The 20,233-nt window shown below is 41.4% G+C and overlaps 3 protein-coding genes across 4 annotated transcripts; 1 reads left to right on the top strand and 2 right to left on the bottom strand.

The window, feature by feature from the left end:
• Positions 1 to 253: 253 nt before the first annotated feature.
• rd3 (retinal degeneration 3, GUCY2D regulator) lies at positions 254 to 7,245 on the top strand. Of its 2 annotated transcripts, none has more exons than XM_056428538.1 (3): positions 254 to 424; positions 2,265 to 2,577; positions 4,399 to 7,245. In XM_056428538.1, the coding sequence occupies exons 2-3, from the start codon at positions 2,288 to 2,290 to the stop codon at positions 4,754 to 4,756; spliced, it is 648 nt and encodes a 215-aa protein (XP_056284513.1). In that variant the 5' UTR covers positions 254 to 424; positions 2,265 to 2,287; the 3' UTR covers positions 4,757 to 7,245. The 2 variants fall into 2 exon arrangements, with proteins under 2 accessions (XP_056284513.1, XP_056284514.1); XM_056428539.1 differs by having other exon boundaries at positions 2,250 to 2,577.
• Positions 7,246 to 7,311: 66 nt separating this feature from the next.
• si:ch211-22i13.2 (uncharacterized protein LOC553945 homolog) lies at positions 7,312 to 10,389 on the bottom strand. The gene is made up of 8 exons (XM_056428917.1): positions 10,383 to 10,389; positions 10,269 to 10,300; positions 9,943 to 10,015; positions 9,402 to 9,551; positions 9,137 to 9,198; positions 8,928 to 9,020; positions 8,438 to 8,527; positions 7,312 to 8,358 (listed from the first exon to the last, which is right to left on the bottom strand). Exons 1-8 carry the CDS (start codon positions 10,387 to 10,389, stop codon positions 8,308 to 8,310), a joined length of 558 nt encoding a protein of 185 aa, XP_056284892.1. The 3' UTR covers positions 7,312 to 8,307.
• An 800-nt stretch (positions 10,390 to 11,189) lies between these two features.
• On the bottom strand, positions 11,190 to 19,863 carry rhag (Rh associated glycoprotein). The gene is made up of 10 exons (XM_056428425.1): positions 19,616 to 19,863; positions 15,820 to 16,003; positions 15,426 to 15,576; positions 15,144 to 15,291; positions 14,739 to 14,905; positions 14,515 to 14,652; positions 13,873 to 13,994; positions 13,256 to 13,329; positions 13,047 to 13,120; positions 11,190 to 12,730 (listed from the first exon to the last, which is right to left on the bottom strand). Exons 1-10 carry the CDS (start codon positions 19,800 to 19,802, stop codon positions 12,653 to 12,655), a joined length of 1,323 nt encoding a protein of 440 aa, XP_056284400.1. The 5' UTR covers positions 19,803 to 19,863; the 3' UTR covers positions 11,190 to 12,652.
• Positions 19,864 to 20,233: the final 370 nt, after the last annotated feature.

Raw genomic sequence — 20,233 nt, 5'->3', positions numbered from 1 at the left:
CCTCCTCGTCGCTCTCCAGCTCCCTTTCAGCTGATGGAGCTTATTGTGGACAAATAGGCTTAGGACCGTCACTATAGCAACTGCGGAATCGTAAAAAGCTTCATAAGCACTTCATCAGGGGCTGTGATCCATTGGCGGCTCCATTTGGAGATAGTGCCCCCCACCTCCTGCAACAAGTACAGGCAGGACAGAGAGGCTCATGGGAGGAGGAGGAGGGAGGGAGGGAGAAGGGAGGAGAGAGAGAGATAATGCTGTGGGACTGAGAGCGGACGGGAGAATCCATTTCTCCTCTCTCTCCCTGCTCTCGCCGGTCTCGTCTCTTCAGCATCCGTCGACCCTTCGGATGTCTGGCAACCTTTTATATTCTGCTTTTCATCAATTCTGTTTCTCGTGGAGTCTAAGAAAACTTTCAAAAGACAAAGAGGTAAGACAACTGTTCATTTTCAATTCTGCTTTGGAGTAAAAACTGCAACACATTGGACCAAAAAAAGATGGTTCAACACATGAGAATCAGTCAAAGGCCGCATGGGTACATGTTGTGTAACTGAACCCTGAGGATATGAAGAGGGAGAGAAAGTTCAAGCCAGTTGGAAAATGTATTTTCTCTTTTGTGACCAGTTTTCTATAATCTCCGGGAAATAAGTCAAATTTGAACAGGTTACAGGTTACTGTTACAGGTTCCTCGCCCTGGCTTGATAATAAATGTAATATTTTGTCTGTTTTTGTTGGTCAGGCAAAACAAGACACTCAAATACATCACGTCGGGCTCTGTTTTCATTGTTTTCTGTTTGTCAGATTATTTAGCAATGAAGACATCATGAGTGCAGCCTTGCTCATGTATTTCTTATGTAAACACTTATGGAAAACACAAACTGGTCTACAAACGTGTTTGAAAGACTTGTGTGCATGTGAGTGAGTCCATTTTGAAGGGCCAGTCAGTGAAGCTGTTGTGTCCAGAGGTTAGAGCAGCTACAGGCTTCTACTAATCCAACTTTTTAATCTAAACTGCAGAACCAGAAACAGAAAAAACCCTTCGAGGAGTCAAAGGAAGCTTTTACAGCTGCTGTAGTTTGGAGGACGAACAGATTAACTCAAGATTAGGAGAGCTACGAAACTAAATGGAGCGAGAAAAGAAGATAGTACAGAATGAAGAGATTAGACAATGTGTAAAGGTACAACACGAAGGTAACGTGTATGCCTGCTGAGCTACACAGTTTAAGCTTTGAATCACTTTTGAGGAGATCTCTGCTGCAATTAATGATTATTTTCATTACCGATCTTTCCTTTATGAATCAGTAATTTGACTTTAATAATGTCAGAAAAATGAAGAATGCTAATCACAGTATCAGAAAAGATCAATGCTTGATTCTTCAAGTTGCTGATTTGTCTGTTCACGAATATTCAGTGTATGGCTGCAGCTGAAGATTACTTTCATTATCAATTAATCTGATGGATATTCTTTTGATTAACTGATTAACCGCTTGTCATAGAAATCCCATTGCTAAGCCCAGAGTGACATCTTAAAATGTCTTGTTTGGTTGGATAGCTCAAAACCAAAAATATTCAGTGTGCAACCTGAAATGACAAAGAAAAGCAGCAAAAAGCTAGAACGAGAGAATATTTAACATTATTGAAAAATGGCAAACAATTATTTGAATATTGAAATCGATGCCGATATATTTCCTGTCGATCGTTGAATCATTTCAGCACTAATCGTTGTCATGTCTTCCCGTTGAAACCTTTTACTCTGAATTAAATCTCTACATCTTCCTCAGACTCCTCTTCTGTTACGTAATCGTCCTTTCATCTCAAAAAGAAACGCAAACAAAAGGCTCACCGATATGAATACAGCGGCTGTGACAGCTGTAGAACAAAGAGTCATTTGGGGGGGGGGGGGGGGTCCAGATGTTGAAACAGCATGTGGTGATATAAATGACGCCTGATTATGCAACACCAAGCTTCCTCTTTGTGGTAAACACCTTGAGAAGACCCGCTTATTCAACTGAGTTTCACAATCAATGACATGCTTATTATGACAGGCATCACTGTCACTCTGAACGGTTTCTTTGGTTTTACCTTTCATTGACAAACCATTACATTTCATAAAAGCAGCTAATCTAATAAGCATAATTAAAAAAAACTCCAGTTTTTTTTCTACTTTTATTCTCCAGTCACCTCGAAACAAATTAATCTGAGCCACTATTTCAACAGCTCAGGAGTATTGTTGGTGTGATCTCAAATGCATCCAGTGATCGTCTCCTCAGGGGCTGTGAAGGAGGACAAGGCCATGGCCTCCTGGTTCAGCTGGAACGAGCCGTATCACCGGAGCCCCCGGCGGGACCCGGTGGACGTGGTCACAGACACCCTGATGCTGGAGTTCAGCTGGCAGCTGAAGGAGGCCGAGAGGCAGCAGCGAGAGCGGGAGAACGAGGACCGGCGCCTGAAGACCGGAGTGGACTACAGCTGGCTGGCCAACCCGCCGCGGTGCTCCTACAACATCAGCACCGGGGAGCGGCTCGGCCTGGAGGAGCTCTGCTCCAAGGTGCCGGCGCCGTGCTGCGGCCCGGTCGTACTCAAGTAAGGAGAAACCATGAATATAACTTGACGAAGAGGACATTCAGGGTCTTGGCCATGAAGGTCCACTGTTGGGAATATCTTTTAGTTACTTATGGTCCACGTTGTAACAGGCTCGGGGTTTTCACAGGCAGGTCTCCCCCCCAGAGAACCCAAGAATTAGCAAACACCAATATTATTGCGCCTGCAGACCGAGCCTCTGCTCTCCACTCCATCGCTCCTCAGTCCCTACTGCTCCTCCTCTATGGGGACAGAGGCACCCACACACAGATTAGCCCCAGCTGGGCTGATAAACAATCAGCAAACAGCTGAGGCCAATTAAACATTAAATCCGGTCCAAACACTGTTCCGGTTCTTTGAGAAACAGTTTGACTGCTGGTGTTAATGGGAGGAGCTAAACACTGAACAACGCTGGACAACACACACACACACACACATTTCCTGCTGCAATTAACGTGTGTGTATCTGTGTGTGTGTGTGTCTTTATCTCTTATTCTTATTCTATATTTTGAATCCCATTAACTTCCATGAAGCAGGATGCACAAAATGATAATATTTTGGATAGACACATACATGAAAAAGGGGAAGAATGAGTTTTAATTGCGTGATGGTTATTTTATTTTATTCTTACTTTTTTCTTTCCCTTATACCACACATACAGTAAAAATTATAATTGTATTTTCCTATCCAACAATTATTACAAAAAAATGGAAAATTAAAATAGTTCCATGAGAAAGATGGCTTCTATTGTAATACTCAATTATATATGTGAATTTACATAAGTTATATATGTGAATTCACAGAAGTGCAGCTTTAAGAAATATTACCAAAAAATGAGACTGGGTCATAAACGACATGATGAATTAAAAGTGTGAATAAATAGTGTAACAGAGACAGCAGAGACAGGTGTTTTAGAACTGTTTTCAAGAATGACCTTTCATGCTTAATCAATAACTTTCATTCAGTCATTATCGAGTGTAAATTGAGGGTCAAACAATGAATTTGAGGCTGACAGCAGCTCTCAGTCCTGCATTTTCAAGTTGTCATCCTCAATTCAACCATGAATTGAGCCTTTTAATTGAATTTCTTTCCACTTTCATCTGAACACATTAAAACATTTAGCTCAATGCTAACAATGCCAGTTATAGTTCAACTTGAAAGGTTTCGGTGAATGAATATGATTCTGACCCTTAATGTGTCCTCAGAGCTAACACGTGTTTGTGTCAAAGTGGAGTCAAGTGGGACAATCATCAACTGGGAACACTTACTGGGAAGCAGATTCATAAATAGCCATCTATTTAAAGGTCTGCTGAGGCCTCTGCTCCTCTTGTTCAGGAGAGCAGTAATTGGGGTAATAGCCGGAGTGTGCAGGTCACTAATAATACATCAACCCTGTGATGCATTATATGCATTTCCTAAAACTGTTTCATTATTTAATTGACATATTTGTGTTTATACATTTATGTTTCAGTTGTGTACTTCCTTGTCATCTGTTACAGAAGGTCAGGTGTAACATTGGGGTTCAGTCTTGCTCTTAGTCGTCGTGTATGTGGAGGCAGACAACCGAATACATTGGTTTTGTACTTCTGACCAAATATTTTTCCTATTAAATGTCAACATGCTGTATATACATTATACTGTATAATTGAAATAGCTCACAGGACTTAATGTGTGAATTGGCACCAGTTGAGTTGCATTGTGGATGATGTAGGCTCCGGGTTTTGACAAGAAAGAAGAATGGCTGTAATTTTAGGAAGTCCATATCTCTGCTTCAATGTCGGCGGAGTCCTCCAAACCTAAAAGCTGATCCGTGGTCCCGTACAGGTTCAGGGAGGTCCTGCAGGCCAATGAGCCCGAGGTGCAGGAGGTGTCCGAGCTGTTTCGCGCTGTCCTCCTGGACACTTTGGACAACCTGAAGGAGGAGCAGGAGGCGCAGCGGCTCTCCCACCAGTGGAACAACAAACGCGCCGTGAGCATGTCCCTCATGAACTTCAGGTCCCGGATCAAGATCAACCCGTTTGGAAGCACGGTGGGCCTGACCTCCGCTGTGACGGACGGGACCGGGTTGAGTGACCTCAAGACCGTGTCGGCGGATGTGGAGAAGGGGATGGAGCGGTCCCAGAGGGTGTGGAGCATGCCCGACTTCAGATACAAAGGAGCCAGCAGCAGTAAGGTCGTCTGACGCGGGGCGTTCAGGGACAGGAGCCGCCGCTGCAGCAAATCCACCGAGCACCAGACGAGGCCGTCCTCCTCTTCTCGGTGCGAGGCCCAGTTACTGATTTACCTTCACCGGGCGTCTTCTTCAGATCTTCTGTAACTTGACACTTTTTTTGTAACTGAAACGGTTCAAATGTTGCGTAAGAGTATCGCCTCTGGTGGTGATGCATCTTATATTTTGTAGACGTTGGTATCGAGGCATTAAGGGCCGTTTCCTGTTGGCCTCGGGTATCAGGGCTCCAGACTGCGACCAAATGGTCGCATTTTGCGCCTAAAATTAGACACAGTGCGAGTAAATTTTTCATCAACTCGTGCATGCGCGACCAGTAAATTAGCAGGTTTCTTTTTTTTGTTATTAAATATTTTTGTTGCTTACAAACTTGTTCTACACTTCAGCCCACTATAGTTAGCGGTAATGCCTGAATGACTGGTTTGCTAACCGACATTAACTCCAGAAGAAGAAGAAAGGAGACGAAAACCGAAGAAGAAGAAGGCTGGCCTGTGTGTGAGAGGGGGGGGGGGGGGGGCTAATGTGTGAAAAGAGGCGCACCGCAGCGGAGACGCAACGAGGGCCGCAGAGTGAGAGGTCCACGAGGGGATCCTCACCACCGAGCGGCGTCCCCGTCCCCCGAGTTGAATCACTGGGTCAACTCAGCCGACTCTCACATGTCTGCCCCTATAGACTGATGCTCACGGTAAACACATTCGATCGGGAGCGCGCGAGGATTTTAATAAAGTTAGCGGAAGGATTTAAGTGACAACATCCGGTTTTGCAAAGTTAGCGGAAAGAACCACGTGAAACAACATCCGTTTATCAAAATAAGATGTCGACAAATCATACACTAACATATAAAAGTAAACAATGAACTGATGTTGTATCTTTATAGATAGTTTCTGAGATTTAGCTTAAATTATGCTAACATTAAAACATTTTTACTGGACCAAGGAAGAGTTTATAAAAATTAGTCAGTCTTTTGTATGTTAAGAAAAGTCCTGTCTATAGATTCCCCAAGAGTTCCAGGAAATGAATAATGCAGATGTGTTCCATACATATCTGAAATCCCCTACAATAGCAATCAAACAATTTTAATGTATCAATTAGGACATTTTTCAAAGTAAAAGTCCTAAATGTTTAAAGAAATCGGTAATTTCTTTAATGTTTGAGTTGCTTTATATATGTATTTCCTCATAGTCCTAGGCAATAATGCTACACAATAAATAGAATGCTTCAATCAACACCGTGATTGGTATTATCGGATCGGCAGATACTGATTTCAGTGATCGGTGATCGGTATTATCGGTGATCGGCAGATACTGATTTCAGTGATCGGTGATCGGCACCAAAAACCTGATCGGTGCATCTCTAGAAACCAACACATGTTTTGATTGGCCACATCGAAATGCAACATGCACATGCTCAAGGTATGTTTTCTCTTAAAATATGTTTAAACTCAATACAGTAACTTCTGAAGAGTTCTCTGTTGTGAATGTTTTGCAGTTCATGAAGGCAAACAGGCATAAGATTGTATATTGTCAAATTATTTATCAGTAATACAGTAAAAATGATGGGAAAACTTTGCAAGTCGATTTATAGTGTGTCAGGGTTTTTCCTGCAGAGAAAATTTGGGCGCGCGCCTAAGCCGTTTTCCCGAGCGCCTAAGGCAAAAAAAAGTCTGCGATTAAAAAAACTACGAACTTCGATGTCGGCGCGCGCATCGCTCTGTCACGCGAGCCGAGAATTGTTGACGGGGGGGGGGGGGTAGACGAAAATTACAGAGTGGCGGGTGGAGATTTCACCCTGTTATAATAGTAGGGGAAACACTGGAGTTGATAAGCGTGTCTTCTTGTCTGATCAATATACAACTGTGAGGTGCGTGAATGGACAGAGCGGCCAGCTGCTGATCACTCACTCAACAGCTCGACCTGCATGAATAGACGGTGCGCGCACAGCGCGCAAACATTTTTTTTGGGGAGCACCGAAGACCCATTTTCACCCAGGAAAAACCCTGTGTGCGCCCCTAAATTTTCTGCTTGCGCCCCTAAAATTTTAAGTTAGGGGCCACTGTGCTCCTAGTAAAAAAAGTTAGTCTGGAGCCCTGGGTATTCATGTAATTTTAAGGCTTTCTTGACTCCTAAATAATGCAGGAGCGCACACAATATGTAGGTCTGGATGCAGAGCTGACCGGTCTTTTGTGACAGTACGTATGTATACAGAAACACAGATATATAAATTGTATTTTCAAGTTATTGTAAATAGTCAACGTCATTCAGAGGGTGGTTCATGCTCCCTTTGTACATCCTGCAGTTTTCTCCAAACACAAAGACTCTGAACAATATTTCATCATTCAAGGTCGACAAATTGAAAGCTTATTTGAGGGCGTAAAAAAAGAAAAGAAAAGACGCTTAGAAATGATCAATAAAGTTACCAGACCTTTGTAAGTAAAGAAGAATCTTCCCAGCAGTTAATTGTGGTTTCTGTTCCGTTTGTCCCGCATCACAACTCTACAGGTTTACTCCATGAGCTTTCAAGTGGATTGATTTATTTCAATTTAACAAAATGACTGATGTTGAAACAATATTTACGAATTTGGGGGAATGAATGTTCAAAATAAGACATACAGTGACCATCAAAGTTGATTCCCATATAATTTGAAACAAAATGTACACATTTAAATATCAGTACACGCTGATAACACTCTGGCTCTCACATTTACTGTGGAAACATCATGGTTATTATCTACAAAAACAGGATAATTATGGGCAATCTTACATGTAGAACGGTTAACGGAGCCCGCAGGTAAACCATATTCTGAACTTTAAAGGAGAATGAATTTTACACATGAAAGTGTGTTTCAGGGGTTGAGTACTGCTGCGCATGCGAGAGTACAAGTGGTGTGAGGCCTTTTGAGTCTTCAGAAGGAGCTGCGTGAAGTCTGATAGAGTGACTCAAGTGATGTCACTCGAGTCAGAGTGGGTCCGGCTGGTTAGAAAGATGTTTACCAGATCTCTGCGGCTTGTCAAGTTTCCTTGGCGACTGGTTTTAAAGAAGAATGCATAAAATGAAATAGATGGAAGAAGAATATTTCTCTGGTCCACTGTGAGTCCGACAATGTCATAGGAATAAAAAGCTCAAATGGTGGAGTACACTTTTGAAGGGGTGACCGTACATTCAAACCACAAAGTTGAGAAGCTGATCGCTGGCAGTCACTGGCCTTCCTCTGATGTAGTTAATTACAATGTTTCACGGCACTGCTCATCATAAACATTCTCAGATCACAAAAGCTACCGGGCCAAGCTGAAGAATCCGCCCCCTGGACAGCGCCGCGGTGGAAGCCAGTGGTCTGAACACAGCTCCTTCCCTTCGTCACACTTGGTGCTGCGTGTGTGTCAATGCAAGGTGTATTCACCATCTCTCTCTCAGAAAACTCTTCATTGTTGTTCTCCTGGAAAGCCAAATTGTTGTTTCCTGAGTTCTGCCGACGTGTCGGAGCACTATTACTGCCTTCCACCGTGGCATCACACGGTGGAGTTCAGGAACTCAAGAAGTTGTGCTCGATTTTTATCGCGCTGTAACAAAAAAAAAGAAGCAAATAACAATCCATCCTCACACATGGCTGCCTCCATGATAGCAACAATGTGAGATTACCTGTTTGTCTTTCTTTGACTTCTTTAATTTCATCTTTATCTTCTTCCCTGAAATCATGCTGTACTTGCCCTTTTTCTTGTCATTCAAGTACTGAAAGAAAACAAATGTAAGTTTACAGGATTTGATTTCAACAAATTGACAAAAACACAAAGCTGTTGATTACAAATGTAACTCGGTAAGTGCATTTCATACTAGCACATGTGAGGACTGGCAAACACTTCCAAAGATGTTCTATAACGGTCAACATCCACAACCATTGGAATCCCATTAAATTGCTTTGAGATAAAGAAAGATAACAACCGTGTGTGGTTTGATGCATTTTGGAGCCTGTTTGGGTTTAACGTATCGGGTTGGACTTAATTTAAGAACTCAGTGGAATTCAATCAAACAAATAGTGACAACGTAATGTAGAAACCGTCTAGAATAATGTGTAGAATGTATTTTTTTTACATTATTTCGTTGTCTACTGGGACCTTGATGGGTAGTTTACCTTGGAGATTTGTACAGGTCCCGTGTTTTCCTCGACTCCTTTTGCTTTCTTGTCTTTTTTACGTTTGTGCCGTTTTTCTTTCTTTCCTTTCTGCTGCAGGTCACAAAAGACTTAGTTTTACATTATGTTCCATTATGAAACCATTCAGCCACTTACACTGAAACTTGCTGTTAATTATAAATTCATGAGATAAAAATGATCAGAATTACTTTTTTCTGTGGTTTCTCCTTTTTCCGTTTCTTAGACTGCTTTCTGGATTTACTGTCAGAGTCTACAAACAACAAAACACATCGAGTTAATTTATTAATATTTATTCCGTTACGATAACACATTTGCAAAACATGTGGATAAACAAAGCACAACGTTCATTAAAAAAACATCTGACATTAATACAATTCAACAATGATAAAACTATAACAAAGATGTTCCTGCCAAACATGTTCAGCCGATAGCAGACTTTACAGACACACTTACCGCTACTGCTCGAGCTACTCCGGCTGTTGCTCGATGAGTCTGATGAGCCCGAGGAAGAAGAGGAGGATGCCGATGACGATGAAGACGACCTAGAAGAGGATGACGAGGAAGACCTACTTCGACTGCGTTTCCGCTTCGTTTTTTCTCGACCTGAATAAACAGAAGACAGACGCATTAAAAGATACACTTTTGTTTTTGTATTTGCACAGAAAATGACATTAAAAACGAGACATAAGAAAACGTTAACTGGCGGTCTACTCATCTGTCGTTACTAATAACTGCACATTTAGAAGATGAACTACACTGTGACCTGATGCTATTCTCCTTTGGTGCCACGATACAAGTCTACAAATACAACGTTGTAACCAGGTTAGAGGGACATTCAGAAGACGAGACTAAAAAGGGCAATCAGAAGATGTCTAAAGCAGTTCTAGAGTAACAAGCACACCACAATGCACTTGAGACCGCAGTGGAAGTCGCAGAAACTGTGACTGGAGGTATTTTAGTCGTGACGGTGAGCTCCGTGTGTCGAGGATCTTGCCTGTGCTCCGCGATCTCCTCCTCTCGTCTGTTCTGGAGCTGGAGCTGGACACCCTCGACTCCGCTTTCGTTGACTAAAAACAAAGACACATATGTGATACCACATGTATTCGAGTAAGTCTCCGTCCTGGAAGTGACACGAGGCAGTTGTTTTATTGAAATCTGATCTTCGCTCCGTGGAAGAAATCGCTAACATTAGCTCACGTGATAAAGCTACACATGGCAACATCTACGTAACCGTTCAAAACAGGGACACCATTGCATATAATCGTTTATTTGTTGAGACACAAATCTGATAACTGATACTCAGAAATGATTGACGCTTACCTTAAATGTCCTTTCACTTGTGATTAACAAGGCTACGTTTACTAAGCTAAAGCTAAAATGCGCTTTACGCTATCGGCGTTGAATGATCTAATGCTGGTGAAAGAAGTTCTGTACTCACCATGGCGACAGCAGAACACCGTTAATTTATCATATATGTACACTAACACGTTAACAGCTGAAAGAACAGTCATATATATATATGCATTCGCGATTATCTCTCGCAAATTAGCATTAGCCAGCACTCTTGGGAGACATTTTGTATCCCATGATGCACCGCGGAACGTACGTTCACAACAACGGAGCGAAGAGTGACCACAGCGCCGAGGAAGAGGAAGAGGAAGAGGAACTGGTTACAGTGCTGCTGTGTACTTTGAGTTAAAGCTGTAACTTCAGAGAAGCAACGTCACACGTCACGTAAACTGAAAGGAAAGCAGTCTAACACTGTAGCTTTGCAATAACTACATATAACCATCGAAATGCTTCTGATGTTCAGGATACAGGATTTATTTGGAGTATTCATTGTGACCAAGATGTCGAACATTTTACAGTTAAAAGTTAAACTTGCATCTTTTTCTTTTACAAACACATGTTTCTCCATACAAATTAGTTTAATCCGCTTTCTGACGTGTTGGTTAATGCATCGAGCTCTAGTACAAGTTGGTGCTCAACGCAAAGTAGACACATTTGTACCAATGCCAATGTTGTCCTGCTGGTGGTGCTCGAGGTGACGTCGGGATCATCGGAGGGGCAAGATGTCTGAACCACTTTTCATGTTCATAGATGTGATGGTTAATGAGATATTTCACTCAAAACCACACTTTGCACAATTAAGTCAAAGTGAAAAGTTACAGTCAAATGTAAAGAAGTTATTCAACTGATATCTGCAAATAAATGCAAGAGCACTAACACAAGAATCGCTGGTATTGTACAAAACCATATTTATTATGACAGTATTAGTATATTATACAAATATGAGCACATCCTCACTGTATAAAAAGACAAAATCTTGATGTGTTCCCGACATAATACATAATTTGACAAACCAAAATATTGATTAACTCGACTATGTGTGTGGTCAGTTCCATCTTGCCCTGCAGTTCTATGTTTAATGTAAAATACAAACAATCTGTCCTTCATCACTCAGACACCATGTAGCTTAAAGAGATAGAAGTAAGCAAATGCTGCGCTTCAATCCAGTGATGTACACGGGAGGTTTGTTGCAAGTGGCACAGTTCAAAACTAAACTAACTAAAATCCCATAAAAGAATCCAACAGTAACTCAGCTACAGAGACGAGGGGCGGAAAAGGATATAATGGTACAATGAATATGGTATAAAAAAGTGTATTATTTGTCACATTTCCATCTTCTATAACTGCCAGTTCCTGTTGAAATCTTTTAGGCATCTGAAAAATATACAGTACCAGTTTTTTTTTTTTTTTACATTGCAGGACTTCAATAAAACTGACCTTGTCAATTCATGTATACACTAAACTATATGTACATGTAAGAATACATGGGATATAAATTGAAAACCCAAAAAATAACGTTAGCTTGCCCAGTGACAGGCAATCTAATGCTCAATGCATTCCTCTTTGCTTTAAAGAAATGGTTACGCTGCCGTTGGATGGATAGAAAATGATTGTAAGCAGTGGGAGCAACGCAGAGCTTCATTAGTTGTCAACATGTCTTGTGACTCCGTGTGCATGTCAGAGCCTCGCTGCTGGTCTCCCACAGTCGGACTCTGACTCCCTGCAGTAGGACGGGCTCCGGTGAGGTGGCGTGAAGCAGAAGATCAAAGCAGATTCAACTCCTCTTTGACCCAAGCTTCAGCCGACATACACATGAGGTGTCTGGAAATATCAAATAATGTATGAAGAAAACTATTCTAATATCTAAAAACATAGTTTAATGCGTCATTGTATTATATAAAAACGACATAAAGGAAAGGCTTGTGGGATGTAGTTTTGTATCAGCAGTGAATCTATGGAGTGACCTACTGGGCTTTCAAAATGATTGATTACAATTTTTTGTGTAAAAAATCCCTAAAGGTCCTTGTTTCAAATTCTTAAAAAGTAGTTTTTTAATGTAAATTAAATGAATAAAATCTAACAATAAAACTAAAATACTTGTGTGTTTTGGAGACTTGTGTAAAACCTTCACTGCCCACATTTCACATTTAAACTGTACGTTGAGATTCACTGCTGTAGATCTCACTAAACAGTTTCAAAGTGTACGTGTGTTGGTTAGTACAACAAATCATCTATTTAACAAACAAAAAAACACTTTACATTTATTGACAGATTGGTATGAGTGGACATGGTGGAGCAGGTTAATAGTCCTTTCCTTTTATAGTTTCCAAGCTGAATGGATGGTGAGCAGATATTTAAACCTCTGCTTTGTTCTTTGAGTGATCGGCGTGAGTCAAGCTCTCCTCATGCTCCTCATGCTCCTCCTCAGGAACCTGGAAAACATCCAAATGATTGGTCCGTAGCACAATGAAAGAGACTTCATAAAACATGGGTGAACGTCATGTGGACATCGAACAGCTATTGGCTCGTGTGTCAGCAGGAGAGAAACAAGCGTCACCCTGGAGCTGCCATGTCCACAGGATGAACTCTAATCTATCAATGTCATCTTGAATCACCTCGTACCATCCTAACCTCACGTATAATAATAATATATACATAAATAAATAATGCAGGCTACTGCTTCTATTACTTGTGATGCTCGGCAGTCAAGAACTAGAGGTAATATTAATGAGAAGTGGGATGTCTTACCTCCCAGTATATAGAGTCATCATAGCAGTTCTTATCTGGAGGCTGGCCCCAGAACGGCAACTTCATTATTAAACCTTGAAGAAGAAAAGGCATTGTTTGATTGCTCTGACTTTTAAAGAAATCACAAGAGGACACGAGCACACACTCTCTGTGCTTATGAATGTAACTGTTGTGTCACGTTGATGGCCTCAAGTTTCATCTCCACCCACCTGTAACAGCCCCTCCAACCAAGGCGAACCCGAGGGATGAAGCCAAGGCAGCAGCTTGCATGGCAGCATCACCTCTGAGGGGGAGGAGGAAGAGGAAGAGGAGGAGGAGGGAGGACGTGAATGTAGAATGTAAGCGCTGACATTTAACTGAAGCATACAATTACTTCAAGCCCACAATATATGTGTGTGCGTGTGTGTGTGTTATGGCTGTGTAATTATTCAATTTGATAATTTACTGTCTTTCCATGGAATCGTATTGGGATGAGATTATATATTTAGATATCGTGATGCACAATTACATTCTTTGAATTGAAAATAACAAGCCTGTGATAACTCAGGTGTCTCCTCCGGTCTGATCATTTCACACTCAAGTTCTTGTTTCAATGAGAATATACTTGATTGTCAAATATGTACATGTAGAAACATTTTGGAGTTTCCAGAGAACATACCATATATTGTCATAAAGATATGAAATGAGTCTATGACCGACAGTTTTTTTTAACTAGAAGCTCAGCCCTAGTATATATATGTATATATACACACACACACACACATATATATATATATATATATATATATATATATTCACATGTATCTGTGAGATTTGCGGCCCTTACCCGTCTTTTTTTCCCAGAGCCACGGCCACAATTCCAGCCAATCCACCGAGGATGCCAGGCATGCCGTGCAGATTGTGGACGCCACAGGTATCCTGGATGCCCAGTTTGGATGACAGGATCGGCTGCAGAGGAGAAAAAAGGTCCCTTGTTGTCACCAAATTAGTGTCTTTTTTGGACCTGTATTTGTGGAGCGCTTTTCGAGTCGAGTCACCACCTGCACATCAGCAGTAACTAACATTCAAGGACATGTCGACATTTCAAAGACAGCTGACATACATTTTTGGGCCAGGATTAGTTTACCTAATATTCTATTGTTTTATTGTTGGTAAATAAATATGGAAACAGATTTCCCATCACAGCTTCCCAGAGCCAGAGGCGATGCATTCAAATGTTTGTTTTGTCGGACAAAAAGTCCCAAACTCTGAGATATTCAATTAACTATCATAGAAGAGTAGAACACCAGAAACATCCACACTTGAGAAACTGAAATTAATACATTTGTTAAAAAATGGACTGAAACAATTACTCCATCATTACGTTTATAGGGGGGAAAGATGAATTGATTAATTGACTCATCAAATATGTCATAACACCTAAAATCAGCCTTTTTTATGTTGCACCTTGGCTTGACTTTCAACTTACAGAGAGGAACTTGAAGCCCAGGGTGGAGATGATGCCGGCCACTAAACCAATCAGCATGGCCCCAAATGGCCCGATGTTCATGTCGGCACACGTTCCCACAGCAACGCCACCGGCCAAGGTGGCATTCTGAATGTGCACCTGTCGTAAATAAATATATGTAAATAAGTATATGATGTTTTACTTTTCAACGAGTGTTATTAGATGTGAATTGAAGGTTCTCTGACCATGTCCAGTTTTCCTCGGTGCTCCACCAGACTGGAGATGGCGTAGGCAGAGAGCACACAGGCCGCCAGGGAGAAGTAGGTGTTGATCACTGCTGTGAGCTGAGGTAAGCCCGGCTCGGCTATGGCCGAGTTAAAACTGGGCCAGAACATCCACAGGAAGACGGTTCCTGAAGAAGAGGGTGATGAAAAAAACGCATTTGTATCACTTGGTCTTAAAAATCTCATTCCTATCAAATCACACTGCAACGTACTTATAGATTTAAGGATTTATGCAATTTCCTGAACAGGATGGATAACATCGCTGCACACGCTGCATAGTTATTCGGTCCACGAGGTGACATAAGTCGTACATGTTCAGGAGGCCAGTGAAGAACCCGCGAGGGAAGATTTGAACCTGTCTCTTACCGATCATGGCAAACAGGTCGGAGTGGTAAACAGAGCCGTCGTTATCATGTCCGTTTTTCAAACCCGGTCGGTAAAGTACTCGAGCCACTGCCAGGCCAAAGTAGGCTCCAAAAGCATGGATGATCATGGAGGCACCGACGTCATTAGCCTGGGGAAGACGAGGTGATGCACTTCATTCAAATTCAGGACACACGATGAACTCTCCGGGTCGTACCGCAGGGATCGACAGCGTACTTTGCTCGTCTAGTTCAGCAACGCATGCACGTGTCATTGTTTGCTTACTGCGAGGACATTGGCCACCAGATGTTCATTGATGGAGAAGATGGTGATCTCCATTATGGTCATGATGAGGAGCTGTACAGGGCTGGTCTTACCCAGAACCGCTCCGAAGGAGATCAGGACTGTGGCTGTGCTGAAGTCTGCGTTGATTATTCTGCAGGATAGTGAGGAACACAAGTCTTTAGGAGAACATCATTATAGGATGATGAGGAGAAGAGTGTCTCCAAACCAGCACAGTTCAACATTCAGCATTGACTGAAGCTAATTATGTTCGTTACTCAGCAGTCAACATGACAGGTCGTTGAGAAGCTCCTCAGTTGCTGATGTATGTATCACTGTATAATTGTTCATCAGGGAGTTGCTGAAAATCAACAGGTGTAGAGAAAAAAAGTCCTACTTTAGGATGTTAACTTTGATCTTGCCATCTTCCAGGTGCCAGAGACCCTGCATGAGAAGGCCCCACTGCAGGCCGAAGGCCGCCAGGAGTAAGTTGACGCCGACGCTGCTGAACCCATATCTCTTCAGGAACGTCATCAGGAACCCGAAGCCGATGAAGATCATGACGTGGACATCCTGAAACACTGGAGACATGAGAAGGGAGGTCACTTCTGCTGCTTCGTTGTGAGAGGGCCACTTGAGCTAAATGCTGACATGGAATTTAACTACATGACACACTTTCATGTTTCTTTTCCCCCGCCTTTAATTATAAATTAAACTTTGCCTGACATGGTGGTATTATTTTGACTTTGAGATGATTTACTGAGCAGTTGCTGCACTTCGCTTGAGTCTCTTCCCTCCACAGGGGCTGTGGGTCAGCCGTGACCTGTCAGCTGCAAAAGCAATTCAATCACACTATGAATGGGATTTTGGGTAAATGCTTCTGCTGTTTCGGTCTCTATTAAGTGCATATGACCCTAATACATTTCACTTATGGTTGAGCACACACTTATCTATTGCTCTGTGTTAACAGTCGGACAAAGACAACCGGGTTTGGAGTCTATTTCATCCTCAGTTCCTGGTGTTTTCTATATTTTCAGCAATAAGAACACAAGACAAGGGTCTATAAGAGGAGGTTATACGTTGTACGGCAGACCTACGTAGAACTCCTATTTCCTAAAAGCCTTTAATCTTGATAGATTGAGCCCTGCATGTGGTAAATACATCACGGTGAAGGTGTGCCGGCTAAGAAACTATGTGCTGCATTCCCTATTGTCTAGACCGGCCTCTAGGGTTCAGCGGATCTCACAACACCATTCCTTTAAATAAAAATAAACATGCAATTGGTATGCATTACACATTATTTTAATATGAGTACATATGATTTTTGTTTGTTTATTAGAAAAACCTCTAACACTGGCATCATTTAAATATTTGTATCTACTTCATATAAAACACTGAATATCTTGCAGGCACTCATGCAGCCACTTCAGAATGATAGTATGAGGGAGATTAAATTCATCCAGATCTATTTTCAAAAGCAATATTTACATGTCAGCTGATTTTAATATGTCATGAAATAAAGTGAAACACCTATATCTACTTTAGTTAGGCTAAATCCAAATACGCTACAGAGTAAAAACTGTGTTGTGTTTCACTTGATTTTTATAATAAAGAAAACAGATGTTATGCTGCAGGCTGATTTAATCATGAACCAATCAGATAAAAACACAACTGCTCCAATCTCACTGAGTGCTCCATATTCAAAATATCTATTTAGTGGTTTTAGGGTTTTACAAATTAAAGGGATTAATGTTTTACCACTTCCCCTTTTTTCAACTGAAAAAATACCCTATTTCACTCAGATAAAAACAACACAACAAAACAACACATGGCAACGTTTTAACTTTGAGTATCTTATCATACATTTGTATTCAGGGATGATTAAAGTCATTATAGTCAACAACAAAGCTGGACTGATGAAATAAAGAATATACAGGACTGTTTTATACACAAATAGGTGGAAACATAATTATCATATCCATATATAAAATAATAATAATACAAATAATAATAAATGAAGTGTTCTTTAAGTTGTAAGTAATGTATTTGTATTGCGTGTAATGGTATATTGAGTCTGTATAATTTACCAAGAAAATAATAATCATGAAATATGTGTTAATGATCCTCTTAAAAAGGTCCTGATGTACTCATAGCGCTGCGTAACATGTGGTCAGCGCTGATGTCGCCACAGGCCAATTGAGGTGTAAATATTGATTTGGCTCACATCCACAGAGCTGAAAAAAACCTTCAATTTGGACTCCGACCCCCCTCCCAAACTCAGTCGGGTGACAGACTTGTTTTCTTGTAGTATTTTGCATTTCTATTCTTCCAGTGAACAGTAGGCGGAGGATGGGGAGCATGTAAAGCTGGAAAGCAGCCACCGTGTCTGGCACCACGCCCAGATGTTGGGTAACACCCAGTCGTCTCCTGAAGAACTGGGTGAGCCAATCCGAGAACCAGAGAATCCCCTCAGGACCGACTGCCGAGCAGACGCTCGAGGACGGATGCAACCGGTGTTGAAACATCAATTATGACTTCATTTTTTTAAATGCTGGAGCTGTCGTCTTTAATGATTTCATTCTTCAAATCCACTCCTTATTAAGATAAAATGATTTTCAAAGCGTCTTAATTATAAATACATGCAGTATTTTGTCCGTTAACATTTTTTCATGATTGATTTGAGCCGCCTGTGCTTTAACTCACTCCAAGTGGTCCACCTGGCTCTGCTTATACGTCTTCCTTTGATCCCGTAGCTACAGATGCCTGGTATGCCGATCTCTTTGCACGCAACCACAAGTCTTCACGGTATCCAATTACATTATAAATGGTCATGGCTCATTCATCACAATTTGAATTCTTGATAAAAAAAAATGTAAAAGCTTTTGCAGATATGTCCTTCAACAGTTTGAAGGTAGACCTTCTTTTTTTAATGGCTTATGGTTACCTCCCTTAGATGTTGGCATGTGAATAATTTTAGGAATGTTTAACATTGCAGCATAAACATTTTGGGGGGGAAACCGTATTACAGAGAGAGGAGAGGATTAATGTGTGTCATGAAGACCGTCACTCAGTGTGATCCAAAAGTAAAGAGGAACCCACAATAGTGATATAAATTCCGAATGACTATAATGCCCGGCATGTTTTTTCCGACTATATCTGGATTAAAACACAGATTTTCACTTCAGTGGCACTTAAATAGCTCTTACTTATGGTACTTTAGTCGTTCGACTATGTTGAGGAAATGTTACTTCCTGTATTCTGGTTGTTCTTAGTTTGTACTCTAGGTTGAAATGCACTTATTGTAAGTCGCTTTGGATAAAAGCGTTTGCTAAATGACATGCAATGTAATGTAATGTAATGTTGTAGTAGCCTATCCTACTTAAAGTAGAAGGTATAATGAGCTGATGGTCAATAAGCTAATCTCTTTGGCGCACACCTGCCCCACCCAATCATGAGCAGACATGCAACAGCTGTGACATCTTAATGCAGATAACTCCCCCCATAACTGCAGAAGCCGCTCTCTGCTCAATGAGTACCTTAGTTTAATAAAACACACAGTATTCAGTATTCTTCCCCCATATCTATAATCTGCTAATACTCTCTGTTATCTGTGTGTTTGGCACATTGATTGAAATCACATGTGACCTCCACTCTATGAGACCTGACACTTTTCCCAGTAGGATCCTCTTTTAGTCTCCAGCTGCATGTGTGTGAATAGACTTTGTGAGAAATGGGAATGTGACCCCGTGACTCCTTATCGCAATCAGCAGACCTGTTCTGGAAACAGCCTCCAAATTCTTCTATTTCTGTTTGAAAATAATTGGAACATTATACCCTTAAAACAGCATTAACATTCTTCCAATGAAGGAAAGATAGCCCCTTTTCAGTTTGATCAACTCTTCAAAGAAGCTTAGAAATATGGGAGATTCATAGATTGATTGATTTTTAAAATAATTTTTTTCTCTTAGTTTTAGCATATTCCCAAACACACACTATTGTGTCATATTCTACGGAAAATCTGCACAACAATGACCTTTTTTTCCTCTGTCAATATCAAAGCTTCAATGAAGGCAATGTGTTAGAACCATCTGACAAAAAATATTATTTTCCATCCTTTTGAGCCTAATGACCCAATAGAGGCATCCAGTAGCAGAGCATCCCTCTTTCAGCAGCCCCCCCCCCCGTAGACTTACTGGGGTAGAGTTCCATGGGCTGTGCCGGTTTAGGATGAGTCTCATTGGAGTGTGCGTCGTGCCCGTGACCGTGACCTTTCCCATCATCATAGACCACAAACACGGCAAACAGGATAATGGTGATAATCTCCAAAGCCAAGGCTATAATGGGGAACTTCATCCTCATGTTGGTGGCGTACGCAGGCATCCTGAGACCAGCGTATCTCTCACAGTCTCCCTTTCTGTGTTTTTTTAGGGGTAGTGCTGTGTGAAGGGAGAGAAGAAACTGGTGTCTGGTTTTAAACTGATGCAGATTTTGGTGGTGACCAATGACAGGGCAGAATACCAGGGTCTGGGTGGGGAACACCCGCCTCATGGACTTTGCTCATGGGGATGGGTTTCCTCTCTGGGCGTCAGTGGACAAAGCAAAACACAAACGTAAAGACAGTCGGCCAATGAGCGGACATGAGACCAATACTTAATGAGTGCCCCCATAACTCATTCTTCACTGTCAAAGTTTTGTTTGTTGACTTAACTTAAATGTAAGGACGGGTGCATTTCTTTCATGTCTTACATTAGAAGAAGAACACTCTTTGACATGTTTAATATTTAGAGCTGTTGTTTGCTCAAGACAATATT

The sequence above is a fragment of the Pseudoliparis swirei genome, chromosome 12 (assembly GCF_029220125.1).
Source record: "Pseudoliparis swirei isolate HS2019 ecotype Mariana Trench chromosome 12, NWPU_hadal_v1, whole genome shotgun sequence".
Classification (NCBI taxonomy): domain Eukaryota; kingdom Metazoa; phylum Chordata; class Actinopteri; order Perciformes; family Liparidae; genus Pseudoliparis; species Pseudoliparis swirei.
This window is presented reverse-complemented; position numbering and strand designations above follow the sequence as displayed.

Coding starts and splice junctions, on each gene's coding strand:
- rhag (XM_056428425.1), bottom strand. CDS start 19,802: ATGCCTGCGTACGCCACCAACATGAGGATGAAGTTCCCCATTATAGCC. Junction 13,995..14,514: donor TGGGCTTCAAGTTCCTCTCT/GTAAGTTGAAAG, acceptor TCTCCTCTGCAG/CCGATCCTGTCATCCAAACT. Junction 13,121..13,255: donor GGTTGGAGGGGCTGTTACAG/GTGGGTGGAGAT, acceptor TTCTTCTTCAAG/GTTTAATAATGAAGTTGCCG.
- rd3 (XM_056428538.1), top strand. CDS start 2,288: ATGGCCTCCTGGTTCAGCTGGAACGAGCCGTATCACCGGAGCCCCCGG. Junction 2,578..4,398: donor TGCGGCCCGGTCGTACTCAA/GTAAGGAGAAAC, acceptor GGTCCCGTACAG/GTTCAGGGAGGTCCTGCAGG.
- si:ch211-22i13.2 (XM_056428917.1), bottom strand. Junction 10,016..10,268: donor CAAGTGAAAGGACATTTAAG/GTAAGCGTCAAT, acceptor CTTTGTTTTTAG/TCAACGAAAGCGGAGTCGAG. Junction 8,359..8,437: donor AGTCAAAGAAAGACAAACAG/GTAATCTCACAT, acceptor TTTTTGTTACAG/CGCGATAAAAATCGAGCACA.